This window comes from Sciurus carolinensis, chromosome 3, assembly GCF_902686445.1.
Source record: "Sciurus carolinensis chromosome 3, mSciCar1.2, whole genome shotgun sequence".
Taxonomy (NCBI): domain Eukaryota; kingdom Metazoa; phylum Chordata; class Mammalia; order Rodentia; family Sciuridae; genus Sciurus; species Sciurus carolinensis.
In genome coordinates this window covers 61,603,092-61,622,911 of record NC_062215.1, presented here as the reverse complement: position 1 = coordinate 61,622,911, position 19,820 = coordinate 61,603,092, and the positions used below count along the sequence as shown (strand labels likewise).

Here is a 19,820-nt window from a genome sequence, read left to right as displayed (position 1 = left end):
ATTCTCCTGCTTCAGTCTCCAAATAGCTGAGATTACATGCATTCACTACGACACCAGGCTATCATTTATCTTCTTTACCCTTTATGACGAACCCACCCTCACCCTATGGTTTTGGGGATTAAAGTATCATGGTGATTTGAGAGATATACTCTCAGACCCCCATCATGGTATTTTAATATTTGGTATTTAGGTAGTCAAATCTTTTAATTGCCTGAATTTGGTATTATATACTTTAAGAAGCCTCGCCCATCCTGACTATATAAATGTTCACTTACCTTCTTCTAGATATTTTATGGGGGTTTAATTTAATTTTTTAAATATATAGTTTTTATTTTCACTTAATGGTGTCATACTCTAATTACTGCAAGTGTTTTTATTTCACTTAAAACTAGATTTTGTAGAACTTCCCTTATTAGCATTACCTTATTTTTCTTGGCAGACATAATTTCTATTGTATAGTTCTACTAGGGTTTTATGTCAGTCATTTGGGAGTTGGTTTATTTCCAGGGTGGGTCATGACAGGCAGGACTCCAGTGAGCCTATCTCCTCTGATCCCGAGAGACTGTGGGGGTGGCACAGAGGTGGGGCTGTCACTGAAGAGACCCACAGCACTTTCTTAGCTCTTCATTATGGGCTCTTTCAAGCACTGGTTTATTATAAAGCATATTAACAAAGGATATAGATGAAGAGATGCAAGGGCAAGGCATGTGGGAAGGGGTGAGAAGCTTACATCGCCTTCTTTGGGTGTGTCACCTTCCCAAAATCTCCATGTGTTCAGCTATCTCAGAAGTCCTTCCCCCAACCCCAGTAATACTGGGGATTGAACCCAGAGCATTCTAATATTTTGGGGTGGGGAGTACCAGGGATTGAACCTAGGGGCACTTAACCACTGAGTCACATCTCCAGTTCCTTTTTTTTTTTTTAATTTTATTTTGACAGAGGGTCTCACTAAGTTGCTGAGGCTGGCTTTGAACCTGTAACTCTCCTGCCTCAGGACCTAAGCCACTGGGATTTCAGGAGTGTGACACTGAACCCAGTCAGAACATGCTAATATTGAACTATATCCCCATCCCTGTTTGTTTTTATTTTGAGACAGGATCTTGCTAAATTGCCCACCCTGGCCTTGAACTTGGAATTTTCCTGCCTTAGACTGCTGAGTGGTTAGACAGGCATGTGCCACAAGATAGGTATTAGGGTGGTCTAATTTTTAAATACTTAACTTTTGGGTTTTTTGGTACTGGATATTGAATCCAGGGGCAATTTACTACTGTGCTACATCTCCAGCCCTTTTTATTTTTTATTTTGAAATAGGGTCTCACTAAGTTGCTTAGGACTTTGCTAACTTGCTGAGGTTGGCCTTGAACTTGCAATCCTCTTGTCTCGGCTTCTTAAATCACTGGGATTATAGGCATGTGCTACTGTGCCCAGTCTAAATATTTAACTTTTGGATGATTTGAAGAAATCTAATACTTACTTGGGGGCTACCATCAGTTCCATATTGCTTTCAATTATTGTAGCTTTAATTGTGGTATACAATCTGATATTATCAAGACCCTTCAGTATTCAAATAAAAACACCCACCTATAGTCTCGCTCACTCATTCAAGAACTTTAGAAAGCTGTCAAGTTTCAAGAAAAGCGCAACTGTGATTTTGTTTGAAATTGCATTAAACTGATTAAGTTAATGCAGGGAAACTGCCACTTTTACAGTTTCCAGTCTTTACAATAAGAAGATGGCATGTCTCTGTTTATTCAATCCTTTTGTATCCCCCCAAATTAAAATACCTTACACTTCTGGGAGAAGCCCTACTTGATTAGATATTATTCCTTTAATAATCTGCAGGATGTGATACAGCAGCGATTTATTTACAGTTTTCACAGCTACATTCACAAGTGAAGAGGTCTAGGTTTCTCCATGCTCTTGTATAGTTTTTATACCATAGAAACAATCTCTTCTTGAGAAAACTTTTTTCAAAATTATGGTCTAATTATCATGCATCAATAAAAAATATATTAAAAGCAAAAATTATAGCTAAGTATGTTCCTTAAAAATTTTTTGTGGGCTGGGGCTGGGGTTGTAGCTCAGTGGGAGAGCGCTTGCCTAGCATATGCGACATATTAGGTTCAATTCTCAGCACCACATATAAATAAGTAAAATAAAGGTCCATTGACAACTAAAAAATATTAAAAAAAAAAAAAGTTTTTTTTGTGATGGGTGTGATAGTGCACACCTATAATCCCAGGAACTTAAGAGGCTGAAGCAGGGGGTTCACAAGTTCAAGGCCCAGCCTCAGCAACTTAGCAAGACTCTGTCTCAAAAAAAAAAGCTGTTTATTTAATATTTCCAAATTGAATAGCCTAAAATTGTATTATTTATTTTTTAAGGAGATGGGGTCTTACTATGTTGCCCAGGCTGGCCTCAAACTCTTGGGCTCAAGCAATCCTCCTGCCTCAGCCTCCTAAGTAGCTTGGACTACAGGCATGTGTAACTGTACTTGGCACCAAAGTTTTTCACATTTGAAAATGAATTTATAAAATATCTCCTTTATTGTTCAAAATTTTGTGGACTTCCCCCACTCCTGAACAAATTTCTTAGATTTGCCAGATCTTTGTCCATATCAAGCATTTGTAAGCTGAAATCTATAGTCTAAGAATCAATTTTACATTTTTAAGTGGTTGAAAAAAAATACAAAAGAACAATTCTTCTGGAATGTAAAAAATTACAAAAATGCAAATTTCTCATTCATTTGTGTATTGTCCATAGCTGTTTGTGACACACAGCAGAGGTGGATAGCTGCAATGCAGACCACTCGGCCTCTAAACCCTAAAATGTTTACTATCTGGCCCTTTATAGAAAAGTTTGTGACTTCTGATCTACAGGATACAAGCTTAGATAGATAGATAGATGCCTACTAAATCCCCTAGCTTATTATGTTATCTTGGTTTTTAGACCCTTAATATATTTGATCAGTCAAAGTCAGAGTGGTACATGAAATTTTTTCACAACAATGGAAACAATTTTCTCCTTATATATGTAACCATTTTTGTTTTATAGATATGCTTCTGAGAGCAAAGGCTGATGATATATTTCAGTGTGGAGAGTCTCCTTTATAAAAATAAAATGCTTTCTTGGTTTTACTATGTATCTTACCTTGAGTTCTATTATTTCATAATAATACCAATATCATGATTTATTCGTGATTCCTTATGTATTGCCAAAACACTGTGTCACTTTTTTTCATAGGAGTCACTTTTGAAAACAGAATATAGTTGAATTTTAATTTTTTTAATCTATTCTGAAAGACTCCTTTAATAGGTGTTTAGTCCATTTATATTTACTATTATAAACTCATTTTTAATATCTTTTGCTCTGTGAGGTTTTTAAAAAATTTTTCGCCCTCTAAGATGACAGGAAAGGTACATAATCCGTATTTTTCACCCTGGTACTGGAGATCTGCCAGTGCCTCGTACATGCTCGGCAAGCACTCTACCACAGAGCTTCATTCCCAGTCCATTTTTTTTTTGTTTGTGTTTTCATTTTGAGATAGTCTATTAAGTTACCCAGGTTGGTCTTGAACATGGATCCTCCTTCCTCAGTTTCCTGAGTAGCTGGGACTGCAAGCATATACCACTTCGCCCAGCTTGAATAGTATTCTTCATTAAAAAACAAACAAACAAAAAACCCAGGAAGTTCAAAGAGGAAAATAGCAATCGTTTATATTTCTACTTTAAGAATTAATCACTATTAAGGTTTTTGATATTTTGGCTTCTACTGGTAGCAACGGCTCAAAGAAGCAAAAGAAGGCAAAACAGAAAACAGACTAATCTGTAGTGCCGTTCAGTAATACAATAGCACTAGGCCACTGCTAGTTTTGGATGTTCCATGTGCTTCTGGATGGGGAAGAGTATCAGGTTCCAAAACATTTCTAGTGAGTACTATATACTATATTACTTGGCAACTGAATTAAAATTAAACATAAAATACACACAAAAATGATGATAAATTCTAAATTACCTAATGTGAAAGATCAGAAGAGCTAAATATATATAGTTTAGTTAAACTACATTGACTATTTTGTCTATAAATCCTACGTTTAGCTAACACCTAGTTTTCTTCCCTTTCAATGAATTAACCAGAAAAGTTAAGTATAATAAACTGATAGAATCAAAACACATTTTCTGTTATGGAAATCTTACAATAGAAATATTGCAAATACCATTTATTTTCTAATAATTATGTTTCTGTTGTTAGTACAGTCATACTGGAAATGTCACTCATGATTCTGGGCACATTCAACCTCTCATCTAGCTTACAAAGTCTTGGCTATAGAACCCAGTTCAGATAAGCCATGCTAGGTTGGCTGGTTAGTGTCTAGAGGTAGCCCCTTGGAGGCTGGTCACCTGACCATAGGCCATTTGTAGGGTAGCCAATAGTTCACAGTGTAGTCTAGTGTGAAAAGCTGTGATGGGCTGGATTCTCTCTTTTTTTGTTTTTGTTTTGTTTGGGTAACTGAGGATTTAACCCAGGGGTACTTTACCACTGAGCTACATTCCCCAGTCTTTTATATTTTGAGAGAGGGTCTTGCTAAGTTGCTTAGGGCCTTGCTAAATTGCTGAGGCTGGCCTTGCATTTGCAATCCTCCTGCCTCAGCATCCTGAGTCACAAGGATTACAGGCATTCTCCATTGCACCTGGCGAGACCCTACAGTCTCGTTTCACTATTATTTTTGCCTTTCCTGCTATTTAACTTTCTCTGTGGGTGTATCCTTATGACAAACTTGTTATTACTATTTGAAAGTTTTCCTTTAAAATCAAAATATCGGGGCTGGGGAGATAGCTCAGTCGGTAGAGTGCTTGCCTTGTAAGCACAAGGCCCTGGGTTTGATCCCCAGCACCCAAAAAAAAAAAAAAAAAAAAAAAAATCAAAATATCATCGTAATATACATTTTGCCTTTTAAATTATATTTGTACATGCATACACACACAACTCTATAGAGTTAGGTGAGATGAACTATGCATTTTACAGATGAGAAGGCTGAAGCACAGTATGATAAAATAATTTGTTAAGGTCACATGGCTTCTCAAAGGCATAATAATGATAATATAAGACAGCTGTGTTTTCTCAGTAGGTCACTGATTTGTTTGAATGTTTGTTTTCCTTTATGGTTCTTCCCTCACAAAACAGCAACTACAAAACCAAAGTAAGGCCAAAAAAGAGATTTCCTTCTTACCTGTCTGCTGTATAGTAGTTATCGCCTGAGCATTACATTGCAGCTGTAACATGTGTCGCAGCATGGCCACTCCCCAAATATTAAAATCTGCACACAACTGAGGAGTCACTGGGGCTTTCAGCTTAGAGGAATTCAGACCTGTGGCAAAGGCCTGTAAGTTGGCTGCCTCAAGCTCCTTGCACAGTGCAGAGATACTTACAGCACAAAGGAATTTGTGTTCTGGGCTATGGTTTTCAGTATGGGGCAAAAGGTTGAAGACAGCATTATAATTATTTTCATACTTCCCGCTAATATCACATCCGGGAATTGGGGTCTTAACTACTTTGCCATTGTCCTCATTCTCCTCCTGGTTGTAATTAAGCGTCTTGATCAGAGTCTTGCTTTTGGGGAAAGAGATGCTGTTACTAATTTCATCACAAAGCTTACTTGTGACTTTGCCAACATCCTCAAATCTGGTCAAAAGAGTCAACCTCAGGGCAATGTGGCAAAAGACACCCAGTGAGAGAAGCAGTGCCCCCAGAGGACACTCTACACTATGGTAGAGCTCCCAGGCCTGCTGCATACACTCCTGACTGCAATACTTGGCATAGCTGCACCCATCACAGGGGACAGTAGCCAAAGTGTGCTTCAGACATCGGTGACAGTAGAGGTCCCCATTAGCAATTCTGGTATCCCACTTGTTCCCTAGGCTGTGACGTAGCCTTTCTCCTGGGTTAAGGACACTCACAAAAGCATCCTCCTTCACCAGGAGCTCTCCTGGGAGAATGTCTTTTGTGGCAATCAGACAGCGGCCTTTTAAAGGGTCTGTGCATAAGCTGACAGATGATGACGCCCTGGAAATTTGTTCATTCTCTTCCTTTAGGTCCATATCCTCAAAGGTTTTGGCTAGAGTTGGTGGGAAGGTTTCTGGGAGACTTTCCTTTTCTTGAACCTTCTTTTTTAGATGATGGAGGTTTTTCTGCAGAATTTGAAAGGAGGAAGTTGCTAAGGTTCGTTTGGTAGCAAAGTCACTTTCAAGATCACTGATGGCTTGACTCGCTTCCTGAAGTCTCCCCAGAGTCACCAGGCATTCAGCCTTACGCAATATCATCTTGGGTTGCAGTCTTTCTGGATACCCATGCATCTGTGCTCTGGTGATGTCTTCAAGACATGTCTGAAAACAGAAAGAAAATCCCAAGATATCCTTGGTCCCTATTCTTCAGTTTATACTGAAAATCCTTCCAAAAATCTATAGGAAAGTTATGAATTATAAAAAAATGAAATAACTACAACCAAGAGCTCATTTTTTTCCCTTGTGGTACCGAGCATTGAATTCAGGGGTGTTCTATCACTGAGCTATATCCTCAGTCCTTTTTTTTTTTTCGTGCTAGGGATCGAACCCAGGGCCTTGTGTTTACAAGGCAAGCACTCTACCAACTGAGTTATCTCCCCAGCCCAGTCCTTTTTATTTTGAGACAGGGTTTTACTAAGTTACTCAGACTGGTCCTGAGCTTGTCATTCTTTACTCCCAGCCTCCAGAGAAGCTGGGATTACAGGTGTGTGCTACCACAACTGGCTCTTAAATGTTTGGGGAATTTAAGAGGACAGTTTTTAAGCCAAACACTCCTGTGTTCAAATACTGACTATGCCTCTTACTAGAAGCATGACCTTACACAGATAACATAATTTCTTAATACCGTAGTTTTTTTTTTTTTTTTTTCATCTGAGAAACAGGGATGATAATATCTCACTATTTTTTTTTTTTTTTGCGGTGCTGGGGATTGAACCCAGGGCCTTGTGCTTGCGAGGCAGGTGCTCTACCAACTGAGCCATATCCCCAGCCCAACACTAGATGGTTTTAATGAGGAAATAAAGTAATATGTCTAAAGTGCTGAAAGAGGGCCTGGAACATAGTATGTGCTCAATAAAGTAATTAGAAGAAGGAAAACAGAAAACAGTCAATATAGAGAAGTTATAAAGGGTTAAATGTTTTCAAGTTCTACTAATTCTGCTAGACTACTGTCTGCAGTAGTCTAGGACTTTCTTGCTTAGGATCTAGAGTTAGATTCTTGCTCTTCTCTTTGAGTCTGAAGGGCAGTAAGTGTGAACGTGTGACTATTCTAGTAGTTCTTAACTGTAGGGTGTAACTTGAATTTCTGTGGAATTCTGAAATGGATGTACCAAATGGCATTTTAGAGCTTGTACTTAGGACTCTCTAATATAAACTTTAGAGGCCTCAGAGGTAACTTTCTAAAGCACAAATCTGATTTTGGTCACTTCCTGTTTTAAAAACTCCACTGACACAATTCTCAACATTTTTTCTGTTACCGCAATTAAAGGATCAGAAGAAAGCCATTCACTGAAAGTCTGCCTCCCACGCATTCACAGGCACTTCAGGGCACCTTTTACTTTTTCATTGCTTATTTAGGGCAAGCTATATTATTACAGGGATAATCTTAAACACTCCCTACTTATTTAAAACAAACAAATGAACTAGTAAATACTTTGGACACACTTGGAACCTGAAGTATTATTAGCAATGTGTTTTGTACAGCTGAGCTTGACACAAGAACTGCTGACCTACTGGCTATAGAGTCCATGACCCTGTGGAGTGTGCCACAGGTTTTCTGATCATCTCTAATAGGTAAAATGAATCAGGAGAAAGAACAAGTTTGGGTGGACACTGATGTGCTCCCAATTAATGAGTTGCAGCATAGCTGGATTTCGTGTGTAAGGAAGAAGCAGCGTGGAGGCCCATCTTCATGAAGCACGAGGCTCCTGGCATGCTGATACTCACTTCATACTGACCCAGGTGGAAGAGGGCTGCAGAACGATTAGCATAGCACAGTGAGATGTCCTCAGTGTTAGGCTTTGAATGTGAAATTCCCTGCAAAACAATGAATTGTTAAAGGTATAAATGGGAACTAGCATCTCTAAAGACATTTTTTTTTTTGAGATATAAGGGCTCTACTAATAAAGACTGAATGAAATTGGGAAAGTCGCTAAATGTTTATGTGTTCCAGCTGCTTCAGTTCATTTTTAACTACCTTAGAGCAAAGCTGTGAAAAACAAGTGAAGAAATAAATATTCAACACTTTGAAGACAGCAGCATCAGAAACAACTTCAGCTGAAAACAATAATAAAAGCAAATGAAAAACCGAGAAAAATATTTGGAAGCAAAATTCTGCATTTAACAAAGGGTGTGTGGCTTGGGTTGCAGTTCAGTGGTAGAACACTTGCCTAGCGTGTGTATGGCCCTAGGTTTGATCCCTAGCACTGCATAAACAAACAAACAAATAGAAAAAAAGAGTGTGATTGTCACAAATAGAAATTCACTAAAGAAAAACAGAGTAAATATATGAAAAACAAATAGTTAATTTACATATGGATCACGGAACACATGAAAACAAAAGCATAAAAAGCATACTTTTCTCCCTCTAATCAAATTGACAAGAATAATAACCTTAAAGGTGGCATCTCAAATGATTAGAGAAAAGATGGGGATTATTCAGTGAAAGTATTGGGACAAGTAGGTAGCCTCTGAGAAAAAGGGAAGTTAGCTCAATATAAGAGAAGTGTTTCACTAGTAAATACAAATAGATTAAACTTTCTTTTTTGGGGGGGGGGGCAGTGATGGGGATTGAACCCAGGCCCTCACAGATGCTAAGTACATGTCCTATCACTGAGTTACCCACTTACCCTGCCACCTCCTGCCTCCTAATGGATCAAACTCTTAACATAAAAAAAAAAAAAAAAAGAAAGAAACTATAACAGCACTGGAAGAAACTATAGGAATTGTCTCAAGTAATGTTGGAGAAATCTCTTTTTAACTATGACACAGACCCCAGGAGTCATAAAAGGTTAATAAATCTGATCACATAAAGATAAATTCTTCACAGCAAAAACCAATAAAAGGAGCCAGGTGTGGTGGTGAACGCCCGTAATCCCAGCAGCTCGGAAGCCTGAGGTAGGACGACTGCAAATTCAAAGCCAACTTTAGCGACTCAGTGAGACCCTGCCTCAAAACAAAATATAAAAATATAAATATAAATATAAAAAGGCTCAGTGGTTAAGTGCCCCTAGGTTCAATCCCTGGTACCAAAAACCAAAAACAAAAAAACCCAAGTAGAATCCAAAAGCAAACACGGAACTGGAAAAAAATTGCAACTCCTATTATAGGCAAAGAGCTAATTTCTTTATCAAGAGTTTCTACAGGGGCTGGGGTTATGGCTCAGTGGTAGAGCACTTGCCCAGCACGTGTGAAGCATTGGGTTCAATCCTTAGCACCACACAAAAGTTAATAAATAAAATAAAGGTATTATGTCTATCTAAAATTCAAAAAAATTTTTTTAAAGTTTCTACAGATCAATAAGATGACAACTGGGTGGGAGGGGTGGGGGGGAAGGGAAAAAAAAAAACAATGAATCAAACAACATTACCCTATGTAAATTTATGATTACACAAATGGTATGCCTTTACGCCATGTACAAACAGAGAAACATCATGTATCCCATTTGTTTACAATAAAAAAAAAATAAGATGACAACCAATATTTCAATAGGAAAACATGCAAATGATATCGACAGTTCTTGTGGGAAATACAAATGGCTCTAAAACATATGAGAATATGCTCAACCTGATTCATAATCAACAAAATGCAAATTAAAACTGTTCTGAGATACCATTTGTCACCTATCAGTTTGGCAAAGGAAAATAAAACAGCACATTGAGTTGGCAAAGGAGTGGGATAATAGGCATTCTGATTGTGTTGCTAGAGGCAATGTAAATTGGTCTAATGATAATGGAGAACAATTTAGCAATATATAATCAACATTTTCATATTATATATTTTATATATGCATACAAAATCTTCACTGACCAGCAATTCCTCTTCTAGGAGTTGATCCTATAAATATGACAGTTTATCTTATAGATACATGCAAAATGACATAATTGCTTGTAATAGCAAAAGATAGGAAGCCACATACATATTGATCTACAAACTACTGGCTAGATAATTTATGATACATCGCTTTAATGGAATATCATGTAGCCATAAAAAAGAATGAAGCTCTTTTTTGGTTGTTGTTGAAACTAAAAACATTTTAGTAGAAAACAAAATACAAAACAACTCTATAGAAAACAGAAATATCTAACCCTTCTTCCACACATCAGAGCTTGCTTTACCCTCAGCACAGCTGGACACAGTGTGCCCATGGAGTGGGCACTGCAGGAGGAAGATACTGAGGGCTACCTCGACAGACAGTACTTTGGAGACCTCATGTCTTGTGACTTATTCCAAATTATCTTTTATCATAATCTTTTAAAATTTGGTGCTGGGGACTGAACCGGGGGCCTTGTGCCTGCTAGGCAAGTGGTCTGCTGCTGGGTCACACCCAGCCCACCATAATCTTCTCTTCAGGAGAGAGAATCACTGACAAAGTGCAGCTGAGAAAAGACATGTCCTTCCCAGGGCCCCCACAGCCAGCGCCCAGCGACGCCACCTGCTTCCAGAAACAGGCCCTGGCACATCAGGCTGCAGAGACTTTCCTTCTCCTGACACTGTGCTGCCACCTTCTCTGAGTTCCCTGAAATGAAGAAGCTCTTGACCTACCAATGTGGGATGATCTTCAAACTTAATAAGTGCAAAACAGTTTGTACAGAATGGTATCATTTATGTAAAATGAGGTTGTGCATGTAGGAGTGAAGATTATTTATTTATTTGTGGGGCTGGGGATCAAGCCCAGAGCATTGTGCATGCTCATCATGTGCTTTACCACTGAGTTCCACTCCTAACCATGTTATTTTTTGTTTGCTTATTTTTGGTACCAGGGATTGAACCCAGGGGCACCTAAACACGGAGCCACATCCCCAGTTCTTTTTATGTTGAGACAGGCTCTCCCTAAGTTGCTTAGGGCCTTGTTAAGTTGCTGAGGCTGGCCTTGAACTTATGATCCTCCTGACTCAACCTCCTGAGTCGCCGGGATTACAGGTGTGCGCCATTGGGCCCTGCCCTAACCCTATTTTTAATTAAAAAAAAAATTTTTTTTTTTACAAGACAGGGTCTCACTCTGTTGCCCAGACTGGTCTTGAACACCTGGACTCAAACAATCCTCCTGTCTCAGCCTCCTGAGTAGTCGAGACTACAGGGCTCATGCCACTGTGATTATTCACTTACATATGTATGAAATAAGGTAGTTACAGTGTTAAGAATGAAAAATAAGGTGGCTAGGGTGCAGAAGTAAACTACACTGTATATTCTTGGGACTTTTAAAATCTAGCTATGCAAACATATTTCCTATTAAAAATAAATAGATATAATATTAAAACCATAATAGCCAATATTGCTTAGGAGAGAAATTAACATTCCATACTCTATCAGAAGGGATGTCAACTAGTTCTTTCCAGGAAACAATTCAGCATCAAGATTCAAAGACCTTAAAAATATATTCCTACCCTTCTATAGATTTATTCTAAGAAAATAATCAGTTGTATACAAATATTTACATAGAAAGATGCTCATTATAGCATTATGTTACCAAACATGTTAACATTAGATGCTAAATTAAGTCCATTTCTTCTCTGTAATACAACGCTAAGCCAGCTGTAAAAAGTCATGTACTAGTGGAAAATTTAATAATATGAGAAAATGGACACAATAAATTGTTGAGGAGAAAAAACAGGTTACAAAACAGTAAGTGCAGCATTACCCCAATTTTGTAAAAGAAAAACACATTTGCAGAAAAAAAAGTCTAGATGGATGGATGTAAGCAAAGATGTCAACAGGGTATATCACTGGTTATGAGATTTTTTTTTTTACTCTTTAGACTTCTCTATATTTTCCAAAGTAACTTATATTACTTTCACAGACAAAAACAAATATTATTTTTAAAAAGAAAGAAAATAGTAGCTTTTTAGAAAATTGCAGAGCACCATAATTACCCAAATACTAGCTTCATGAAATAGGAGGCTCATCTCTTTCCATATCCAGAACAACCTTAATCTTTTGTCTGACTTAATTTTTATTTTATTTATTTATTTTTAAACGCTTCACGAATTTGTATGTCATCCTTGTGCAATCTTCTCTGTACCATTCCAATTTTAGTATATGTGCTGCTGAAGTGAGCACTTAATTTTTTATTTTATTGGTTTTCCTTGAACAAATTTTCAGATGATTAGATTTTTTTTTTTTTTTTTTTGGTGGTGGTGGTGGTGGTGGTTCTGGGAATCAAACTCAGGGTCTCATGCACACTAGGTAAATCTTTTGCTGAGCTACATCCCCAGCCTTCCATGTGATCACATTTATGATGCACATGTATAAAGCTCATGAAATCAGTGCTAAAGAACTATTAAGCCAGCCTGCATAGTAGTGCAGACCTGCAATTCCAGCAGCTTGGGAGGCTGAGGCAGGATGATCACAACTGCAAAGCCAGTCTCAGCAACTTGGTAAGGTCATAGCAACTTAGAAAGACCCTGTCTCAAAAAACAACAACAATGAACAAAAACCATCGCCACCACCACCAACAACAAAAATGGACTGGGGATGTAGCTCAATGGTTAAGTGCCCCTGGATTGAATCCCTGGTACCAAAAATAAACAAGCAAACAAACAAAAACTATTAAGCCATTTATCACTACATCATTATATCTAATGGATTTTAATCCTTCAGCAATCACTGAAGGTTACATAATTAAAGCTAAATACATTGTTATAACATTATGAAGCAGGGTTTTTATCAGTTGCAGATGCTGCTGTTGTAGGTTTGTTTTTGGAAAATTAATTTCAAACTTTGAGCATAGGCCTGTTAAAGAATCAGAATAAGGGTACACCCTTTAAATCACTTTTTGGGGGAGCTGGGGAACCAAACCCAGAGTCTCATGCATGCTAGGCAAGCCCTCTACCACTGAACTACACCTCCAGTCCCTTATACTCTAAGCTGCCCAGGCTAGTCTGGAACTTGTGATTCTCTTATTTTAGCATCCTGAGTAGCTGAGATTATTTGTGTGTGCCACCATGCCCAACTTATACTCATTCTTTTAATAAATAAGATCACAGACCTGATAGAAGGGATTGATATATACTTGCTTTAAGATCATATAAATCTCTTAAAAGTTATTGAAAAAAGTCTCTCGGGGGATCTTATTCCAGTTGCTACCATGGAAGTAGGCCAATAAGGATGATTGTTACAAGTCATGATTCCTCATAAATCTAGCTCAGTGATGGTTAATGTAATTTAAAATACTTGCAAACTGTAAAATGGAGATCATCTGGTCTGTGGCAAATCAGCTCATTTTCCTTTCTAACTTAATCTAAGTCATTTTGGTTCTAAGCTGACACTGTGGCTACTTAAAATCTAGTTGTTTCTAAGTTAATAGTATTAAGTAAATTGCCTCAACATTCATTTAGACCAAAATGGCATAAGATTCAATGAGAGTTGACAGATGTGGGAAGGCAAGATAAGGGGCTGATAAGCCTATTACTAAAAGATGTCTGAAAGAATAAAGGAACACAAGAATGGAGGAAGGAAGGACTGTATAGAGGGAGAAAAGGGATGGGAGGGGTGGGGGGAAGGGAAAAAATAACAATGAATCAAACAACATTACCCTATGTAGATTTGTGATTACACAAATGGTGTGCCTTGACTCCATGTACAAACAGAGAAACAACATGTATCCCATTTGTTTACAATTAAAAAAAAAAAAGAATAAAGGAACAGAAGTTTCTTAATGAAATTCAGAGCCAGACATGCCTATAATCCCAGCTTCTTGGGAGGCTGAGGCAGGAGGACTGCAAGTTCGAGGCCAGGCTGGGTAACTTAGTGAAACCCTGACTCAAAAATAATAATAAAAAAAATACAAATAAAAGTAAAAAGGGCCATGGATGTGGCTCAGTGATACAGAAACTGCCTAGCATGTGCAAGGTCCTAAGTTCCACGTCTGGCACCGCAAAACAAAAGGAAAAAAAGAAAGAAATTCAGGATGCCAAAACAACCCTTTGTTTCAGAATACAACCAACAGCAGGACTCTGTCAATTTACTTTTTCAAATCCAATGTACAATCTATAGACATAAGTATCTGGCTAGAAATTTAGTGATACTGCTCTATCTTCTGCAGAAATATGCTCTGTTGAACTGCTGGACTGGGAGCATTTTACCTTAGAGTACAGCACTGCAGCTCCTGTATAATCCTTCTCCTGGAATTTACTGTTTCCTTTTTCTCTGTAGAAAGGGGGAGCGTTGGGGTCCTTTTCCACCAGGTAACCTCTAGAAAGTCTTTTTAAAAATATCTCATCCTCAGGTCTTTGTGAAGAAGAGGAAAAAAAAAAAGGAGAAATTTGTTATTTCAAGGGAAATTTCAAACTATAATATAAGGTTGTACATGATATGAAGGAAAACATCTCATGGTATCGTGATAAAGGGAGATTTCTATTCAGAGGAAAGAATGTTAATATTTTATTCTTTATTTCATATTTATTGATTAATGATCCATTCCTTGGGTCATACATCCTAAAGAAGATTGGATGTGGAGAATAATGTAACACATGGATTATTTGTACCAAGGAGTACTCTCCATTTAAACTGTGTTGAAAATGCTGTTAATGGCTGAGGAGGGGGTGGGGAGGAAGAGAGAGAGAGAGAGAGAGAGAGAGAGAGAGAGAGAGGGGAGAGAATATGAATCATAAAGTAAATGTAAGCAATTGTTAATATTTGGGGCATCTGGAAAAAGGGTATCATACAGCAATTCTTTGATTCTGGCAAGTAAGTCTGAAATTATTTCAGACTCAAAAAGTTTTAAAAGTAAGTATACAAGCTGGGCACAGTGGCATATGCCTGTAATCCCAGAGATTGGGAGACTGAGGCTGAGTTAAAGGCCAGCCTCAGCAACTTAGTGAGGTCCTACGCAACTTAGTAAGACTCTGCCTCAAAAGAAAAAAGAAAAAGTACACCCCAGTATGAGCTGGGGATGTAGCTCAGTGGTAAATCACCTTTGGGTTCAATCCCCAGTACCTAAAATAAAACACAAACAAAAAAATAAGTATACAAGTGCTCTATATAATAAAATTAATAAAGTTGATCTAACATACAAATACACAAATATACACACATACATTGGTAATAGAGAATACACCTTTTTTTTTTTTCCCAATAAAGAGAAACAGTTGGGGCTGGGGATATAGTTCAGTTGGTAGAGTGCTTGCCTCATGAGCACAAGGCCCTGGGTTCAAACCCCGGCACCAGAAAAAAAGAAAGAGAATCAGTATAGAATAACCTATATTATACTCTTTGACTATAATGCCATAGAGTAAAATATGAATAACAAAAGCAGAATCAAAAGTGATGTGAAAAACTAAAAATTCTCTTAAGCAACTCTTGGAAGAAAACACAACAAAAAATACAGAATGCTTATATGTGGTTTTAAATTTTTTGTTTTCAAGAACCAATGATAAGCTGGACACAGTGGTGCACGCCTGTAATCCCAGCAGTTGGGGAGGCTGAGGTAGGAGGATCACAAGTTCAAAGTCAGTCTCAGCGATGATGAGGTGTTAAGCAACTCAGTGAGACCTTGGCTGTAAATAAAATACAAAATAGGGCTGGGGATGTGGTTCAGTGGTTGAGTGCCGCTGAGTTCAATCCCCGGTACCAAAAAAAAAAAAAAAAAAAAGGAACAAGAATCAATGATAAGAAATACCTTTTATGGGCTAGGGGTGTAGCTCAATGGTAGAGCACTTGCCTGGTATGCAAGAGGCACCATAAAAACAAACAAACGACAAAAAAAATCCACCTCCTTTTACACTGTGACTTGGTATGATGCTTCTATGTATGTATAAACTGAATTTTCCAAAAAAAAAATTCTTCATTGTATATAAGGTAAAATGTGGGGCTGGGGAGATAACTTAGTCGGTAGAATGCCCTGGGTTCAATCCCCAGCACCACACACACACACAAAAAGGTAAAAACTGTTACTATTAAATGTGAATTAATATTTAAACATGATAGATAAAAATCACAACACAAAAATAAAAATTAGGAAAGATTTTACTTAATTCAAAAGGTATGCTTGTTTGCTGTCCTAAATTTACCACAGTTCAGAACATATGAAGATAATATTCCATGCATACCTTCATAGAGCATATTCTTTTTTTGGTACTGTGAATTGAACCCAGGAGCACTCTACCACTAAGCCACAACCCCAGTGCCTTTTACTTTTTAAATTTTTTTTATTTTTATGGACTGTACTTTGATTCATTGTACACAAATGGGGTACAACTTTTCATTCCTATGGTTGTATACAATGTAGATTCACACCATTCACATAATCATACATGTACATAGGGTAATAATGTCTGTCTCAGTCTACTAGCTTTCCTTCCCCCAACCCCTCCCAACCCATTTTCCTCTATACCATCCAAAATTTCTCCATTCTTCTCTTGCCCCGCCCCTGCCAGCCCACACCCCTCGTTTCGTATCATCATCCACTTACCAGAGAAAACATTTGGCCTTTGGGTTTTTGGGCTTGGCTTATTTCTCTCAGCATGATATTCTCCAACTCCATCCATTTACCAGCAAATGACATAATTTTATTCTTCTTTATGGCTGAATAATATCCCATTGTGTATATATACCACAGTTTCTTTATCCATTCATCAATTGAAGGGCATCTCAGTTGGCTCCACAATCTAGCTATTGTGGATTGAGCAGCTATGAACATTGATGTGGCTGCGTCACTGTAGTATGCTAATTTTAAGTCCTTTGGGTATAAACTGAGGAGTGGGATAGCTGGGTCAAGTGGTGGGCCTTTTATTTTTTATTTGGAGTCAGGGTCTTGCTAAATTGCCCAGGCTGACCTCAAATTTGCCATCTTCCTGCCTCAGTCTCCAGAGTTGCTGGGATTACAAGCAGGAACCACCCTACCTAGCTCACCATAGAGTGTATTCTTATTTGTTTTTGTTTTAAGTTAGGTTAAATTTGAAAATCCTAGTTCAGATGAAACAGTTGTGGTAAACAGCAAGAATAGCAAAACTCCTTTTGTATAATAAAGATATTTTTAAATTTTAGATCAAAATGATAACAAACTCCTGTTTTATAATTATTCTTTAGTGTAATTAAGAACTAAGCTGCAACAATTCATTCTTTTCTTCAGGTCCCAAGTTAAACTCAAGTCTTTCGCCTATTTTTCAACTGGATTTTCTGTTGTTGAGTTGTAGGAGTCCTTTATATATTCTGGTTCTCTTATCAGATAAGTGATTTGTGAGTATTTTCTCCCATTTTGTGGGTCATCTTTTTACTCTCATGATAGTATCCTTTGATGCACAAAAATTTAATTTTGATGAAGTCTATTTTTTTCTCTTGTTGCTTATGTTTTTGGTGTCATATCCAAGTAATCATTGCCAAATTTAATATCGTGAAGATTTTCTCTTATGTTTTCTTCTAAGAGTTTTATTGTTTAAGCAGTAAGGTTTTCTTTATTCAATTTGAGTTAATTTGTGTGTGTGTGTGTGTGTGTGTGTGTGTGTGTGTAGAGATAGATATAATGTAAAATAAAGGTCTAGTTTCATTCTTTTATATGGGGATTTTAATTAGAATACAGACAAGAACCAAGTACCTTCTTCCTCCAGTCTTGATTTCTTTCTCTGTAGTCCTAGAGAAGCAAAGCCTCTAATGGAGTCAGTTGGCAAAGCAGAAAATCTCAGCCCCAGTCCTAGAGTACAGAAGTACTCAAACAGAAGATTGAGACTGGAAATAATAGTTTAATAACTGGCACACATCCAGATAAACACACTGCTTTCCTCTGAACCATTTGAAAGTAAGTAGAGCCATTATTGAAGTTCTCCTCTAAATATTTGCAGGTCTCTGCTAAGATAAAGGATGTTCTCCTATTTACAGTATCATAATCACTAAAAAAATTAATACAAATTCAAATATCCTTCTCCTCCTCCTCCTTCTTTTTTCTTTTGGTACTGGGGATTGAACCCTGGGGTGCTTTACCACTGAATTGCGTCCCCAGTCCTTTATCTTAAAAAATTTTTTGTACTTGTAGGTGGAAAGCATGCCTTTATTTTATTTCTTTATTTTTATGCAGTGCTAAGAATGGAACCCAGTGCCTCACAAGTGGGCAAGTGCTCTGCACTGAGCTATAGCCCCAGCCCCCACAGTCCTTTTTATTTTTTCTTTTGAAACAGGGTCTGGCTAAGTGGCTGAGGGCCTCACTTACTTGCTGAGACTGGTTTTAAATTTGCAGTCCTCTTGTCTCAGCATCCTGGATTACTGGGATTACAGGCCTGTGCTACTGTGCCTGCTTCCTTATTATTCTTAAAATGTCCTTTATATCTTTTTCTCATATCAACCCTATCCAGGATCAAGGTTGTATTGCTTTTTCTTTGGTGGTGGTACTGGGTTTGAATTCAGAGGCACTCTACCACTAAGCCACGTTCCCAGCTCTTTTTATTTTTTATTTTGAGACAAGTCTTGCTAAATTGCTGAGGTTGGCTTTGAACTTGTGATCCATCACAAGTTCATCAGTTTCCTGAGTCGCTGGGATTTTAAGTGTGTGTCACCATGCCTGGCTAATTTGTTTTTTTTCCTAATTGAGTAACATTTTTGAAGACTCAAGGTCAGGAAAGTGTTCCATATTCTGTGTTGATCTCACTGTTTCCTCATGATTAGAATCACATTAAGTAATTTTTGTTAAGAATATTACTATACAAGCCAGGTACGGTGGTACAGGCGTGTAAGACCTGCAACTCTCTCCAGAGAGGATCACAAGTTCCAGGTTAGCCTTAGCAACTTAGCAAGACTGTGTCTCAAAATTAAAAAAAAAAAAAAAAAAAAAAAAATGGTTGGAGTAACTCAGAGGTAAAGTGCCCCTGGGTTCAATCCCCAGCAACATACACACACACACACACACACACACACACACACACACACAGGCATACACTAAAGAATATAGGGCAACTTCCTTACACTGAATGATATTCCTTAAATGGTACATACCACAAATCAATGGTAAATGTCCTAAACGGCTGTAACTATCAACATCATACTGGAAGCTGAACTAAAGCTATGAAATTAAAATAAGAGGTACAAATATTGAAAGAGGATAACTATTTGCATATATAGTTATTCAACCTAAAAATCCCAAGTGGATTAGCATAACAATGATGAAGTAATGAGAAAGTACAGTTGGGTGGCCAGTTCTAAGATTATAAAAAATTCTTACCTTTTATTTACATTTCAAATCATCAATTAGAGAATGTTATGGGAGGGGGAAGGATCACACACAATAACAATGAAAAACCTTACAAGTAAGAATAAATCTAACAGGAAATGTGCAAGACCTGTATAAAGAGACTATAAAACTTTACTTAAGGACATAAAAGAAAACCTAAATAAATGGCAAGACAACTCTTTACTTGGATGAAGAAATTTAATATTGTAAACATGTCAGGTCTTCCTAAATGAATCTATAAATCCAATACAATCCCAATCAAAAACCCAACAACATTTTTTATAGAACTTGACAAGCTAATTCTAAAGTTCACATGGCGGAAATGCACATAACATAGCCAAGATATTCTTAGAAAAGCACAATGATTATATATGTATGTGAGGAAA

The 19,820-nt window shown here is 37.5% G+C and overlaps 1 protein-coding gene and 1 pseudogene across 3 annotated transcripts in view; both read right to left on the bottom strand.

Moving 5' to 3' along the window:
- The window catches only part of Smyd4 (SET and MYND domain containing 4), a 43,238-nt gene that overhangs the window by 12,714 nt on the left and 10,704 nt on the right, over positions 1–19,820 (bottom strand). For all 3 annotated transcript variants that reach the window (XM_047547789.1, XM_047547788.1, XM_047547790.1), the window contains exons 3-5: positions 14,363–14,507; positions 8,007–8,096; positions 5,231–6,383 (exon numbers count right to left, since the gene is read on the bottom strand). In XM_047547789.1, coding sequence (XP_047403745.1) covers positions 5,231–6,383; positions 8,007–8,096; positions 14,363–14,507 — 1,388 coding nt within the window. The remainder of the gene's footprint in view (positions 1–5,230; positions 6,384–8,006; positions 8,097–14,362; positions 14,508–19,820) is intronic.
- Positions 12,244–12,338, bottom strand: LOC124981498 (uncharacterized; annotated as a pseudogene).